The 11,355-nt window shown below is 36.2% G+C and overlaps 2 protein-coding genes and 1 long non-coding RNA gene across 3 annotated transcripts; 1 reads left to right on the top strand and 2 right to left on the bottom strand.

Moving 5' to 3' along the window:
• Positions 1-16: 16 nt before the first annotated feature.
• LOC106176040 (uncharacterized) lies at positions 17-3,720 on the bottom strand. The gene is made up of 7 exons (XM_013558251.2): positions 3,646-3,720; positions 3,111-3,188; positions 2,629-2,817; positions 2,079-2,177; positions 1,645-1,806; positions 1,210-1,278; positions 17-942 (listed from the first exon to the last, which is right to left on the bottom strand). Exons 1-7 carry the CDS (start codon positions 3,703-3,705, stop codon positions 754-756), a joined length of 846 nt encoding a protein of 281 aa, XP_013413705.2. The 5' UTR covers positions 3,706-3,720; the 3' UTR covers positions 17-753.
• A 670-nt stretch (positions 3,721-4,390) lies between these two features.
• On the bottom strand, positions 4,391-7,495 carry LOC106176039 (uncharacterized). Its single transcript, XM_013558250.2, has 6 exons — positions 7,409-7,495; positions 7,025-7,213; positions 6,437-6,535; positions 5,934-6,095; positions 5,508-5,624; positions 4,391-5,089 (listed from the first exon to the last, which is right to left on the bottom strand). Exons 1-6 carry the CDS (start codon positions 7,466-7,468, stop codon positions 4,949-4,951), a joined length of 768 nt encoding a protein of 255 aa, XP_013413704.2. The 5' UTR covers positions 7,469-7,495; the 3' UTR covers positions 4,391-4,948.
• Positions 7,496-8,790: 1,295 nt separating this feature from the next.
• LOC106176046 (uncharacterized) lies at positions 8,791-11,312 on the top strand. The gene is made up of 2 exons (XR_001239727.2): positions 8,791-9,350; positions 10,192-11,312. It is a non-coding gene; the product is annotated as an uncharacterized LOC106176046 (long non-coding RNA).
• Positions 11,313-11,355: the final 43 nt, after the last annotated feature.

The raw sequence follows: 11,355 nt of genomic DNA, 5'->3' as shown, positions 1-11,355 counted from the left end.
AAGAAAAAGAGGCAAATTTCCAGTGACATATTTTATTGGAGATTTCAGCCAGAGAGAAAGGTACAATTTCTGTTGACAAATCTTGGAGATTTCAACAGCTCTAGTGTCAGTAGAACATGTGTCATAACTCCAGAATATCAAACATGTTTTACATATTGAACTTTTTTTTTTTCGAGAACATCATTTCAATTGAACAATGCACTGAACAAACATATCATACACCAAATGTATCTTTTTTTCTCTTGGTGGTATCTAAACTGTCTAGTAACAAATTACCAAATTTAGAATTCTGATACCTCAGGCCCATCAATTTTGCACTGCAATGTTCTCCTTTACCAAACAAAATGTGATGACATTGATGTTAATGTTCTTATTTCCACATTCAATTTATCTAAAAAGGCTTTAACTGAACATTGCTCTAAACAAATATATCATATACCCAAGAGTATCCAGATTTGCACAAGTTCTTATAATCAATTTTCTGTTTCCTTTGATACAAAAGGCACATCAATTCTGCTCAGGCAATCTGTCCATCTTGAAATTCACTGCACTCCTCAGGAAGGGATGAAATTTTGAAGAAATAATTTAATGATAATTTTCTGTTTTATTCATGCTGTCATTTATTTGCAAAACAGAGAAAACGCCCAATTCAACTTGTCAGTAAGCTTCACTTAAACTCCGAGGGAAGGTCGAAAGCTTAAGGTCATAATCAGCCAAGTCAATCAAGTGTTTTCAATCTGTTCACGGAGTTTTTTATAGTAGGGCGACGGATACTGCCATGGCCAGTGCTGCCTGCACCAGGAGTATCACTGGATGGGAGAGAGCAGCCGCTGACTTTGCCACTGCCGTTGTCCCAACTCCACCCTCAGCTTCGCCCTCAGCCTCACCCTCAGGCCCGGCTGTGGTATTAGTAGTATTACTTGTTAATGGGCCTGCTAACACCTATGATAAATAAAGAATTATGTTATCCACATTGCACTACATTTACCAATGGTGGCAGGTATACTGTGGATGAAAGTCAATGACACTAAATTCTAGTATGCATTTTGGAAGCAGATTAGGATCTGATAGTGTAACAAAATTTGTTTTTTGCTTAACTTTGTTCACTTTTGTCTATCACACAACTATAAATACAAGGTGCTTAGCATACTTCCTATGCAAATAAATATAAAAGATAACGATGGAAAACTGATCATTCTTCATACTTACTGTGAATCCTAGGCTGGCCACATTGCAGTGATTGGTGCCGCAGCAAAGGTATTCACTATTAGTGGTAGCCTAAATAGACAAACAATCCAAGACAAAGGTTTTGAAATGCAAGTATTATGTTTAAAGACAAACTGTGATCAGAAGTACAAGGTGAAGGGTATGTTCTATGGCATCTTAAAATGTTATTTTTTAATTGATTTGTTTAACTGTATGACAATACAATTCTTGTATTCTGTAGCACAGAAGTAACTATTCTACATACATGTACATATATACACTGTATGTATGTAATATGACTCAATAAGTATTATCTACCTTAAATATATTTTAAAAAATTACCATATGTATATATAATTTAAATTAAAAAATAAAAATGAAAAATAAACAAACTACACGAAAGGGGCAATAAAACTCCTCATCATATTCAGTACTTACTGAGACAGCAACAGCAGTGGAATTGCATTTGGTATCATTATTGGCCACACAAGTCCAGTGGACCACGTTGGTGGTCTGGTCTTTGTAGATGGCACAGGTCCGTTTGCTCTCAGCACAGTTGGTGGGTCTGGGTAGACCGTAGTCACTGGAGCCCACATAGCACTTAGCAGTAGAAAAACAGGAATTACTCAACAGTCAAGATGGATGTGTAACTTAGTCATCTAAATAATGATAATGACACATGAAAATGAGGACATTACAAAAGATTGAACAATCAGAAGCATTACGGGAATTCTATAGAAGATGCTTATATTGTATATATCAAATATTCTATAAATAGGAAATACATGTATATCAAAATCACTAGAGATGAAAATTAACTAGAAATGATACTGATTATTAGTGATTAAAGCCAATTACAGCTCCAAACCTACCCTCCTCCTGCTGGTGCCTGGCATAGTGCCAGTGTCAAGTTGGACAATTTTGTTGCAAGAGTCTGTCTGGCAGCAGTAGTAAGTGCTGGTGTTACTGACCTGGCAAAGGCAAAGAAATAATATGCTAGAAAATGAAAAAATATTACACTGTCTTTAATCAGACATGATTTTTGGTTGTAAGAAAAAAAAAAGTAATGGACTGGTGGCTATATTGTAACCAGTGTCTGGGATCACTTAATTTGGACCCCCTACAAAGAAAAAAAATAAAATAAATAAATAAAAAATGATGATATGATCAAAGGCAATTTTAACATTTTCAATCAGTTTACTGGTTCAGGCCACTCCATATCATGGCATTTTGTTCTCATCAGAATAACCAACTTGATGAGAAAATGAAAAAAAAAAAAGAAAAACAAACATTGCAAACAGTAGATATATTGTTCTTGACTGAAAGCTTCTGTAGCATTTGACAAATGAAATTTTGTTCTAGTATGCTAGATATAGTACAGGATACAAATTTGCAAAACTTTGGGAACTTAGGGTAACTTACAGTCAGGCATGAAAGATCAAGGACACACTCAGGAGTATCAGCCAACGTGACACATTCATGAAAAGATGTAGTAGTGGGGTCTGTCTCATTGTTAGCTGCTCTGTCATACCATGCAGCACAGGCGTCTGCACTTGCTGGGCATCTCCTTGTAAAGGGCATGGTGCCATACATTGCCCTACCAACATAGCACTGTTGTAAAAGGGAAAAGTAAATTGATATTCATCATATTTCTAAATTAAAATTGTAATATGTACAAAATGAGTTTAATATAAACAAAATTAAATTATCTAAAAGATATTGTAAAAGTGAAGAATACCTTAAAACGTGGCAATTCCAAACAATATCATGCAATGTTCACACTGCAAATTTTTCAGTTGTTTGTGAGATCACAAGTCTTACGTTTCCTAATTCATAGACGTTTCCTGGATCATAATCTAAATAACATTTTTATGAACAGTAAGTTAAATAGATGATCAACTTACTTCAAGAGCTGATGATGTGCCTATGAATGCAACAACCAAAATCAATGCCAAGTACTTCATCTTGGCGGACTCTAAAATCTGGAACACGAGATATGTGACAAAAAGGTAGAGAGTAACTAAAGATTTTAAACAATTTTATTTATTTAAATATATTTATATACCTATGAAACATAACATTCAGACCCTTCCTCAAACAACCTTCAAACAGAAGACGTTGAAATGGTTTCACTAAAAATTCCATTTTAATGATTTAATAAATCCATTTTACATTTATATTAAGAAAAGTATTCAGTATTTTCCAGTCATTAAATGTTAAGACTGAGAATTGTTTTATAGTCTCATGACCCATCCTTGAAATTCAGTCTTGAAACTGTATTTGAAAATGATATTTTCTTTGTTTTTATCCGTTTAGAGAATCATGTCCTAAAATATTGAATGCTGATATATTTGTTTCAACTTGAAATCTATTACGGAAATGTTATCCTCTTATTTATCATCACAACGACTGTTTAAAAAAAAGGGAAACGATATCTACCTGTTCTCTCTTCAATCCTTCCCGCTCAACTGCCGTTTTGTTCGTAGCAACCAGATGCATCCTGGGAGCGATGGTGTTGATTTGTTTGTAGTAACCGTGTGCATTGTGGGATTGCTATTCGTTCGTAGCAACAAAACAAGATGATATCATAGGTCAAAGGTCAAAAAGGACAACATTTATAGACTTATTTTGCAAATTCAGTTTTGCAACAAGACGCCACTGAAACGATCATATTTTTAATCCGCGAAGCACCCCATTCCCGTGGCTTGTGAATTCGCATTCATATGGCATGTTTTTCGTGAAATGAATAGTACTCAGTGAGTCAGTTGTAATCAAAGTAGGCCTACTCAGTGTTTGGTGATGAAAATGTCTAGGCCTATAATTGACGCACATTTGTAAAAAATAATGATTCATTGCAAAACAATGCGTCACCTTTAATGTCACAGAATGTACAGTTATTATCGACATTATTATTATGTACAGTTATTATACGTAAGTAGACGGACAGTGCTTGCCTCCATATCCCAAGAACTTCTCCACCTCAGTCCTATCGCACATGTTACTGTCACACCAAAACTTATTTTCTTTCCCTAAACTGAACAATTGGTTAGAACTCTTAATTTCCTTCTATTTCTCTTAAATATTTTTTCTTTGTGAAAATACAGTACTTTAATTATTACACCCTTTGTTATAATTTGTTTATCACACTGCACATATTTGCCCAGCATCAATTAACAAGATCAAATTGTTGGATTGAATTTTATTAGCTTCATGTAAAATATTGTTTCTTTTTTTTAATCCAATAATTAACCTCAAACTTTACGGTAAAATCATGGTGCTATCAACCGTTACAGAAGACTATAACCAGTGTCATCACTCCTTGAATTTACCATTTAGTGTATAATTTTTCCTCTTTTTTTTTTTCAACATTTGAGCACATCATTTCAGTTGAACACTGCGCAGAACATATATATCATAGACCTTCACCACCCGGCCTTGCTGTTTCTACCTAGGTCATATTACACAATTTACTGGTGGATTATAAAAAAGGCACATCAATTCTGTTCAGGCAATCTGTCCATCTTGAAATTCACTGCACTCCTCAGGAAGGGATGAAATTTTGAAGAAATAATTTAATGATAATTTTGTCAGTTTTACTCATGCTGTCATTTATTTGCAAAACAGAGAAAACGCCCAATTCAACTTGTCAGTCAGCTTCACTTAAACTCCGAGGGAAGGTCGAAAGGTTAAGATCATTATCAGCCAAGCCAATCAAGTGTTTTCAATCTGTTCAAGGAGTGTTTTATAGTAGGGTGACGGATACTGCCATGGCCAGTGCTGCCTGCACCAGGAGTATCACTGGATGGGCGAGAGCAGCTGCTGACTCTGCCACTGCCGTTGTCCCACCTCCGCCCTCAGCTTCACCCTCAGCCTCACTCCCAGCCTGTAAGAATACAAGTTCATGCAAAATATTACTCGCATTCACTGCATGAAAATATTTGAGTATGTTTTAGACAAAAAATCTGATTTGCATTTTAATACTACAACATCGTTCACAAATGAAAATACTTATTTAATACTAATATGAAATTTTTAAATACCCAGAAAATCAAAGGAAAAATAATACATCCAGCGCTGTGAAACATGCAGTGTGCACATTTTGTGAAGTGGTGTTATTTCATGAAAAAACAAAGTGATTGGCACAAAAAAAAAAAAAAAAATAATAATAATAATAAATTGGTAGTGAAAATTGTAGGGTTCACAGTAAGCTTCACATGCTGTAAGAACAAACTTTGATATGGCAAGTGCCTTGACAGACTCATTCACCAAAGGTTGTATATTTTCTTTCAGGATTCACTCACCGTGGGTGCTTGGGTAGGTGCTTGGGTAGGTGCTTGTGTAGGAGCTGGGGTAGGCATCAAAGTGGCTGGGTTACAGTGATTAGTGTCACAGCATAGGTAGGCAGTGCTGCTGGTATCCTGTGGGGAATAAAACACAGAAATAAAGCTGTTTTGCATTAAACACTGAGCATGTAAATGCCTTTGGTGAAAACTTACAACTAAAGCAGATTAAAATAATAATAAAAAATCACTATGTTCTCCCCCCCCCCCAATACTTTAATTGGTTTTAAAAACTACTAACGTTCATTATTAATTTGCAGTGTGTCGTAATCCTATGCAGATTGCTTTATAAAAATAACCCTTCACAAAAGAAGGAAAAAATACTGTGTGCTTTAAAACATTGGAATTTGTGTATTATGGCATGTGACTTTTTATTGGTTTACTCACAGTTGGAGCAATAGTAGTGGAATTGCATTTTGATTCTCCGGCTGCCACACATGTCCAATGGATCACATTGGTGGACTCGTCTTTATAGAAGGCGCATTTACGCTGATCTTCTGGGCAGTTGGTGGCCCTGGGCAGACCATAGTCATTAGAGCCAACATAACACTGGAAATAGTTTTTTTTAAATACTTTGAAGATGTGCAGTTACATGAAGAATTGAAAGATGAGACTTGCCAAGTTTAAATTGGCCTCAGGTGAAAAGGGAAATCACAAACATCTTAATTAAAAAAAAAATCATTCCACACTTAAATATATATATAACTAAAGACAGATGAAAGACAGAAGAAAATAGTTATGAACAAAAATCCTGGTTAACTTACTGAAATTTGAACAAAGAACAGCTGTTGTCTGTGGTGTGCTATATGTAACACTAACTACCATAATAACCTTAAAAACTCCCCATTAATTCTGAAAAGGTTATGTATACAAATTTCAGACAAACCTACCCTCCTCCTGCTGGTGCCTGGAATATTGCCAGTGTCAAGCTGGACAATTTTGTTGCAAGAGTCTGTCTGGCAGCAGTAGTAAGTGCTGGTGTTACTGACCTAAAAGTGAAATCATCAAGTGTTTTGTAATACAAGACAGCATTCTACACCTAGACGCAGGCTAAAGGCCATGATAACTCCAATTGGATAGATGCTTCACAATTCAACATACTAGTATTTTTATTTGGTTAACTTAAAATTTTGTCCTTATTAAATATATCAGATAAATCTTTTGTTGCTGACAAATTCATATCTTATCTTTGCATACCATTAGATGGCTGTATTCTGAAACCAAACTTTAAAAAAAGAACGGATTCATAAACCTTTGGCAAGTATGGGAAAATTGTCATTTACCCCAGGAAAATTCATTTTTGGGACCAAAGCCCTTTTTCATTTCTGGGTCGCTAGCCCTTTAAACTAAAAAGGTCATTAAATAAAAATGATCGCTGAATAAGGGTTGGAATAAAAGAGAATCATGTGGAATAAGGGTTGAAATAAAAGAGAATCATGTGGAAGAAATTTCTGTGGTTTGATTGACATAAACCTTACCGTCAGGCATGGAAGATCAAGGACACACTCAGGAGTATCACCCAATGTGACACATGCATAATAAGATGTAGTAGTGGGGTCTGTCACATTGTTAAATTCTCTGTCATACCATCCAGCACAGGCGTCTGCACTTGTCGGGCATTTCCTTGTTAAGGGCATATTACCATACTCAGCTTCACCAACATAACACTGCGAGAGAAAAGAAGGAAAATCTTTTAATTTTGTAACGCAATCTCAAAATAAGCATAACAGTTTAAAAAAAAACCATCCTCTCCCTTAAATGCCATTAAGGAACAAGCAATGGTTCATTTCCTTATCATTATTCTTTTTAACAATTTTAAGTTGTTACCCCATTTAAACAAGAAAAACAGGATTTGTCCATACCTCAAGTGCTGCAGATGTGCAAATAAAAGCAGCAAGTAATGACAAAGCCAAGTACTTCATCTTGGCTTTTATAAAAAAAATCAGATCCTGAAAATAAGTATAATGTGTAGAAATAAGTTTGATGTGGACAACAAATAATATTATCTTTCTGCTCGTCCAGCAAATAAGTCACACGCACTGTTAGCAAATTTACTGGGTAGGAGAGGTAACAATACTGGTGATTCTGACATGAATATCACACAACTTGTACAACTTCAATCTTCGGGTTGCAATTGAATAAACTAATATGAACTCTGAGCACAACTTTCAAACGTTAAGATTCTACAATTCTGTCCATATGCAATATCTCAAGCTTTTTTAAAACGCTGAAATTTAAATTTGTATAATTCTATGCATCAAATGAATAATCACACGCTACAAATTTAACTTTCACAGATACGTGATGTCACATGCAATCCTATAGTCTATGAAAAGATTCAATACATCGAGAGCGATTCATATTCCTACCTATTTCTTCTTTTCTTCCCGCTCAACTGTCGTTTTGTTCGTAGCAACCTAATGCACCATGGGAAGACTGATGTTGATTTGTTCGCAGCAACCAAGTGCATTGTGGGAAGTATGTTGTTTGCTTTTGTTCATAGCAACGTATGGGAAATTGCGTCACGGGAACTCGCATTGTGTCGTGAGGGTAATAAATTACTTTTTTTTTTTTGCGAAAACGGTATTAGTAGAATAGTGGAAGCCTCAACACCTATCAAAATATTCAATCTCGACCTCCTAACGGAAAAAAATAATTATATAAAATATATAAAATAAAATTTAAAAAGGCCACCATTATGAACTGAAAATAAAAGGATTCTAGACACGTAAAAATCCATTTCTCGAATTTTGAAGATTCAGCACTCAATCTATAGCTACACTACAGATATGTTTTAATCGATCCCCGCCATTTATCCCACATAGTTCATGGGACAAAAACTCTGAAAACTGGGCATGATCTAATCAAATAATATTTTATGTAATATTTTTGGGAAAAATGATCCCTCCCTTCCGCAAGCAGGCTAGAAAGTGACCACGCATATATTACCCTACTACTCATAACTCTACCTTATTACGTCATCCACCCAAACATCTCCACGTAGGCTACCTTCTTTTTCATCACAAACCGTGAATACAATAATTTTCCGCTATACTAACGAAACGCGGAAAATATTAATTATCAGGACCAAACTTGAACTAATATTTTCTGACTTAAAGCAACTTTCGACTCCAGTTCTATTGTGAGAAGGGGTCAGTGGCATACGAAACCCTCCAACATCATGCATTCTATCAAAACACATCAGAGAAGTAAAGAAAGTTATTAGACCGTCTTTAAACTTATTTACTTAGGCTGCAATGACCATCATGTATAGGCCTAAGCAGAGTTGGACGGTGACTTGGACAATGGATATGGATTCGTTTACACTGCCTTGTGTTAATAATGTCCACTGTAGTGATATAAGAGTTATCAGCTCAGCGTCAGGTCACCTGTGAGTGAGTGGAGTTGAATTCGCTCTGCCGAACAATTACCGACAAGCTGCTTCTATAGAAATCCTTTCAACCATTCTCCCTTTGGCAAAACTGTCTCCGTGATGACAAGACACACAAATATTCATTTCGCGCCCGAAGAGATTCATTCTTAAAAACGTGCTATATTAGAGGGATATTAACACCTTTTTTATGAAGCAGAAGTGCTGTGCACTTCAGTCCACTGCGGTATTGAAACGATTTCACCCCCGATCTTTCTATGGTCTTTAACATACAGCTATGGCAACTACACAAGACACCGGACTACTGAAGATTGCCGATTGTGTTACAGAGGAATTCGCTGCAATAAGGAATGGAGGTGGAGTGGATAATGCTAATAAACTAATGGAGGAAAAGTGTGACACTTGCTGAGCAGGTATTTTTGTTGTTTTTATACTGGAGAGAGAGAGAGAGAGAGAGAGAGAGAGAGAGAGAGAGATGTTAAACTATGGATGGCGAGAGGAGAGGAAAGGAAGATATGAAAATAGATGACAGATAAATTAGGCCCAATAAAAAGCAGTGGGAACCAGAATTTCTTCTAGGATCATCTAAATTCTGTTTAATCCGGTTTGAGTTCATAGTGAATGCTAGTAAACCCAATAACAAACTATGGTGTGTGTCTTCCATATATTGGATAGCCAGGTTTATCGCAAATAACCACGTACTCTAGATATAATTTCGAGATTCAACACCCACACCTATACACTTTAATACAATTTATAACAATGGCATTTTAGGAAACGAGGTCGGTAAGCTATTTACTCTTTTTGCAAGTACTTTAAATAAAGAAAAATACTTTGCCTCGGTTAGTGGTTGAAACCTGAGAAATCAAATAGACATTCTGAAGCTCTTGACTGGATAGTAAACATTTTAGGATCTTGTTCGTTTGCTAGATTAGATTCGCTACATCATTTACTTAGTGCGCCGTACAGGTAGCTCTTATTGTGTTTATTTTTTGGCTTTATTGCATATGTCTGTGTACAGATTACATACTATGTGAAAGGACATGAGAGAGAGAGAGAGAGAGAGAGAGAGAGAGAGAGAGAGAGAGAATAATAATAATATTAATAATAGTAATAATAATAAAAAACTTTAATTTAAAGAGGGTAAAACGTGTTAAGAGAGGGAGAGAGGGGTGTATTGGGCGAATCTTAAGTTGGATTTCTTATTTGACTTCTTAATCTTTTCTGCATATTCATAGATTATTTTTCTTTTAGGCAGGGGCGTCAGCGTTAAAACGGAGCAGGTAAAATCCCTCACATCAACCGCCTTTCCCGGAGGGGAAGAACCTTCACTTCACTTCACGAGCCCTGGAGCGCTTGCTTTGCCTTGTTTATTAATCGACTGATATTCCAAAAGAATTTAAAATTACACAGCCCTAGAGATTCCCCTATTGACACATGGAAGATCAGACGTTCAAGATCTAGATAGACAAGCATCTACAGCCTACGACTAGCCTACAGTCAGTTACGCCCAATGCATTTAGGGTACTAGACAAAAGAAAAATTTATATGGACGTGCATCGTACTTCAGCGTTGGTACATAGCGAATATTTCAGGTGTTTTCACCTTTCTATGGAGACATCATCTAAACGAAACGAACAATATGTTGATCGAGAAGAGCTTGCAGCAAGAGAGACTGTGTAATGTAAACGTATAAGACACTACAGCAGATCATGCCGAGATTTGATTTCTGCTTTGATTGTTGACACCGGAAAACCCGTGTCTCTTAAACTGTGCTGCAATGAAGGATACTAATAATACTTCGCCGGATGCTACGCTTTGGTATCCGTAAGGTTAACTGTATTGAACAATGTGTTGGAGAAGACGCTTTTGTCTACGAGCAACGCGTCAGTGTGTTAGTTGAGAAGAGTGTTACCTTTAAGGAGCACGTCCGTATAAAATGCAAAAGAAGGAAATTGTCTTGCTGTCCGGCATAATACTAATGCTTTTTCTATGGATATGCAACAGCTATTTCATCTCTCTCAAAATAAATTGGAAAATAAGGGAGGATCATGACACTTCCTCACGAGTGAGAGATATGATAGTTCTTCAGACCTCGCAGCACTATAATAATCCGCTCCGCATCATGTGGAAGACAAATACAACGTTTGGTAGGGGAGTCGTTGGGATTCAGGGTCCACGAATTCCAAGGACAACAACACCGTCTAAACTTGTTGATTCAAACTGATTTGGAAGAAAAGATTTTGAAGGCCTTTCAAGCTCATAGCACTTTCGGGACAGGAATGTGCTGGGGTGTAGCGGCGGCATGGATAAATTATAGCTTAGGGCAATTTTACTGCAATATGTTAAACACTGGAATGGAATTTTTGTTTGAATTGTTATTGGTCTGCTTGTTATTCTCTTTTTGGTGGAGATAAG

Source organism: Lingula anatina, chromosome 7, assembly GCF_051362555.1.
Source record: "Lingula anatina isolate TDL-2025a chromosome 7, LinAna3.0, whole genome shotgun sequence".
NCBI lineage: Eukaryota > Metazoa > Brachiopoda > Lingulata > Lingulida > Lingulidae > Lingula > Lingula anatina.
Note: the sequence above shows the minus strand (reverse complement) of the source record. Positions and strands in the feature narration are given on the sequence as shown.

Coding starts and splice junctions, on each gene's coding strand:
- LOC106176040 (XM_013558251.2), bottom strand. CDS start 3,705: ATGCATCTGGTTGCTACGAACAAAACGGCAGTTGAGCGGGAAGGATTG. Junction 1,279..1,644: donor CCACTGCTGTTGCTGTCTCA/GTAAGTACTGAA, acceptor TTGTCTATTTAG/GCTACCACTAATAGTGAATA. Junction 943..1,209: donor TGGCCAGCCTAGGATTCACA/GTAAGTATGAAG, acceptor TATTTATCATAG/GTGTTAGCAGGCCCATTAAC.
- LOC106176039 (XM_013558250.2), bottom strand. CDS start 7,468: ATGAAGTACTTGGCTTTGTCATTACTTGCTGCTTTTATTTGCACATCT. Junction 6,536..7,024: donor TTGATCTTCCATGCCTGACG/GTAAGGTTTATG, acceptor TTTCACTTTTAG/GTCAGTAACACCAGCACTTA. Junction 5,625..5,933: donor CCACTACTATTGCTCCAACT/GTGAGTAAACCA, acceptor TATTCCCCACAG/GATACCAGCAGCACTGCCTA.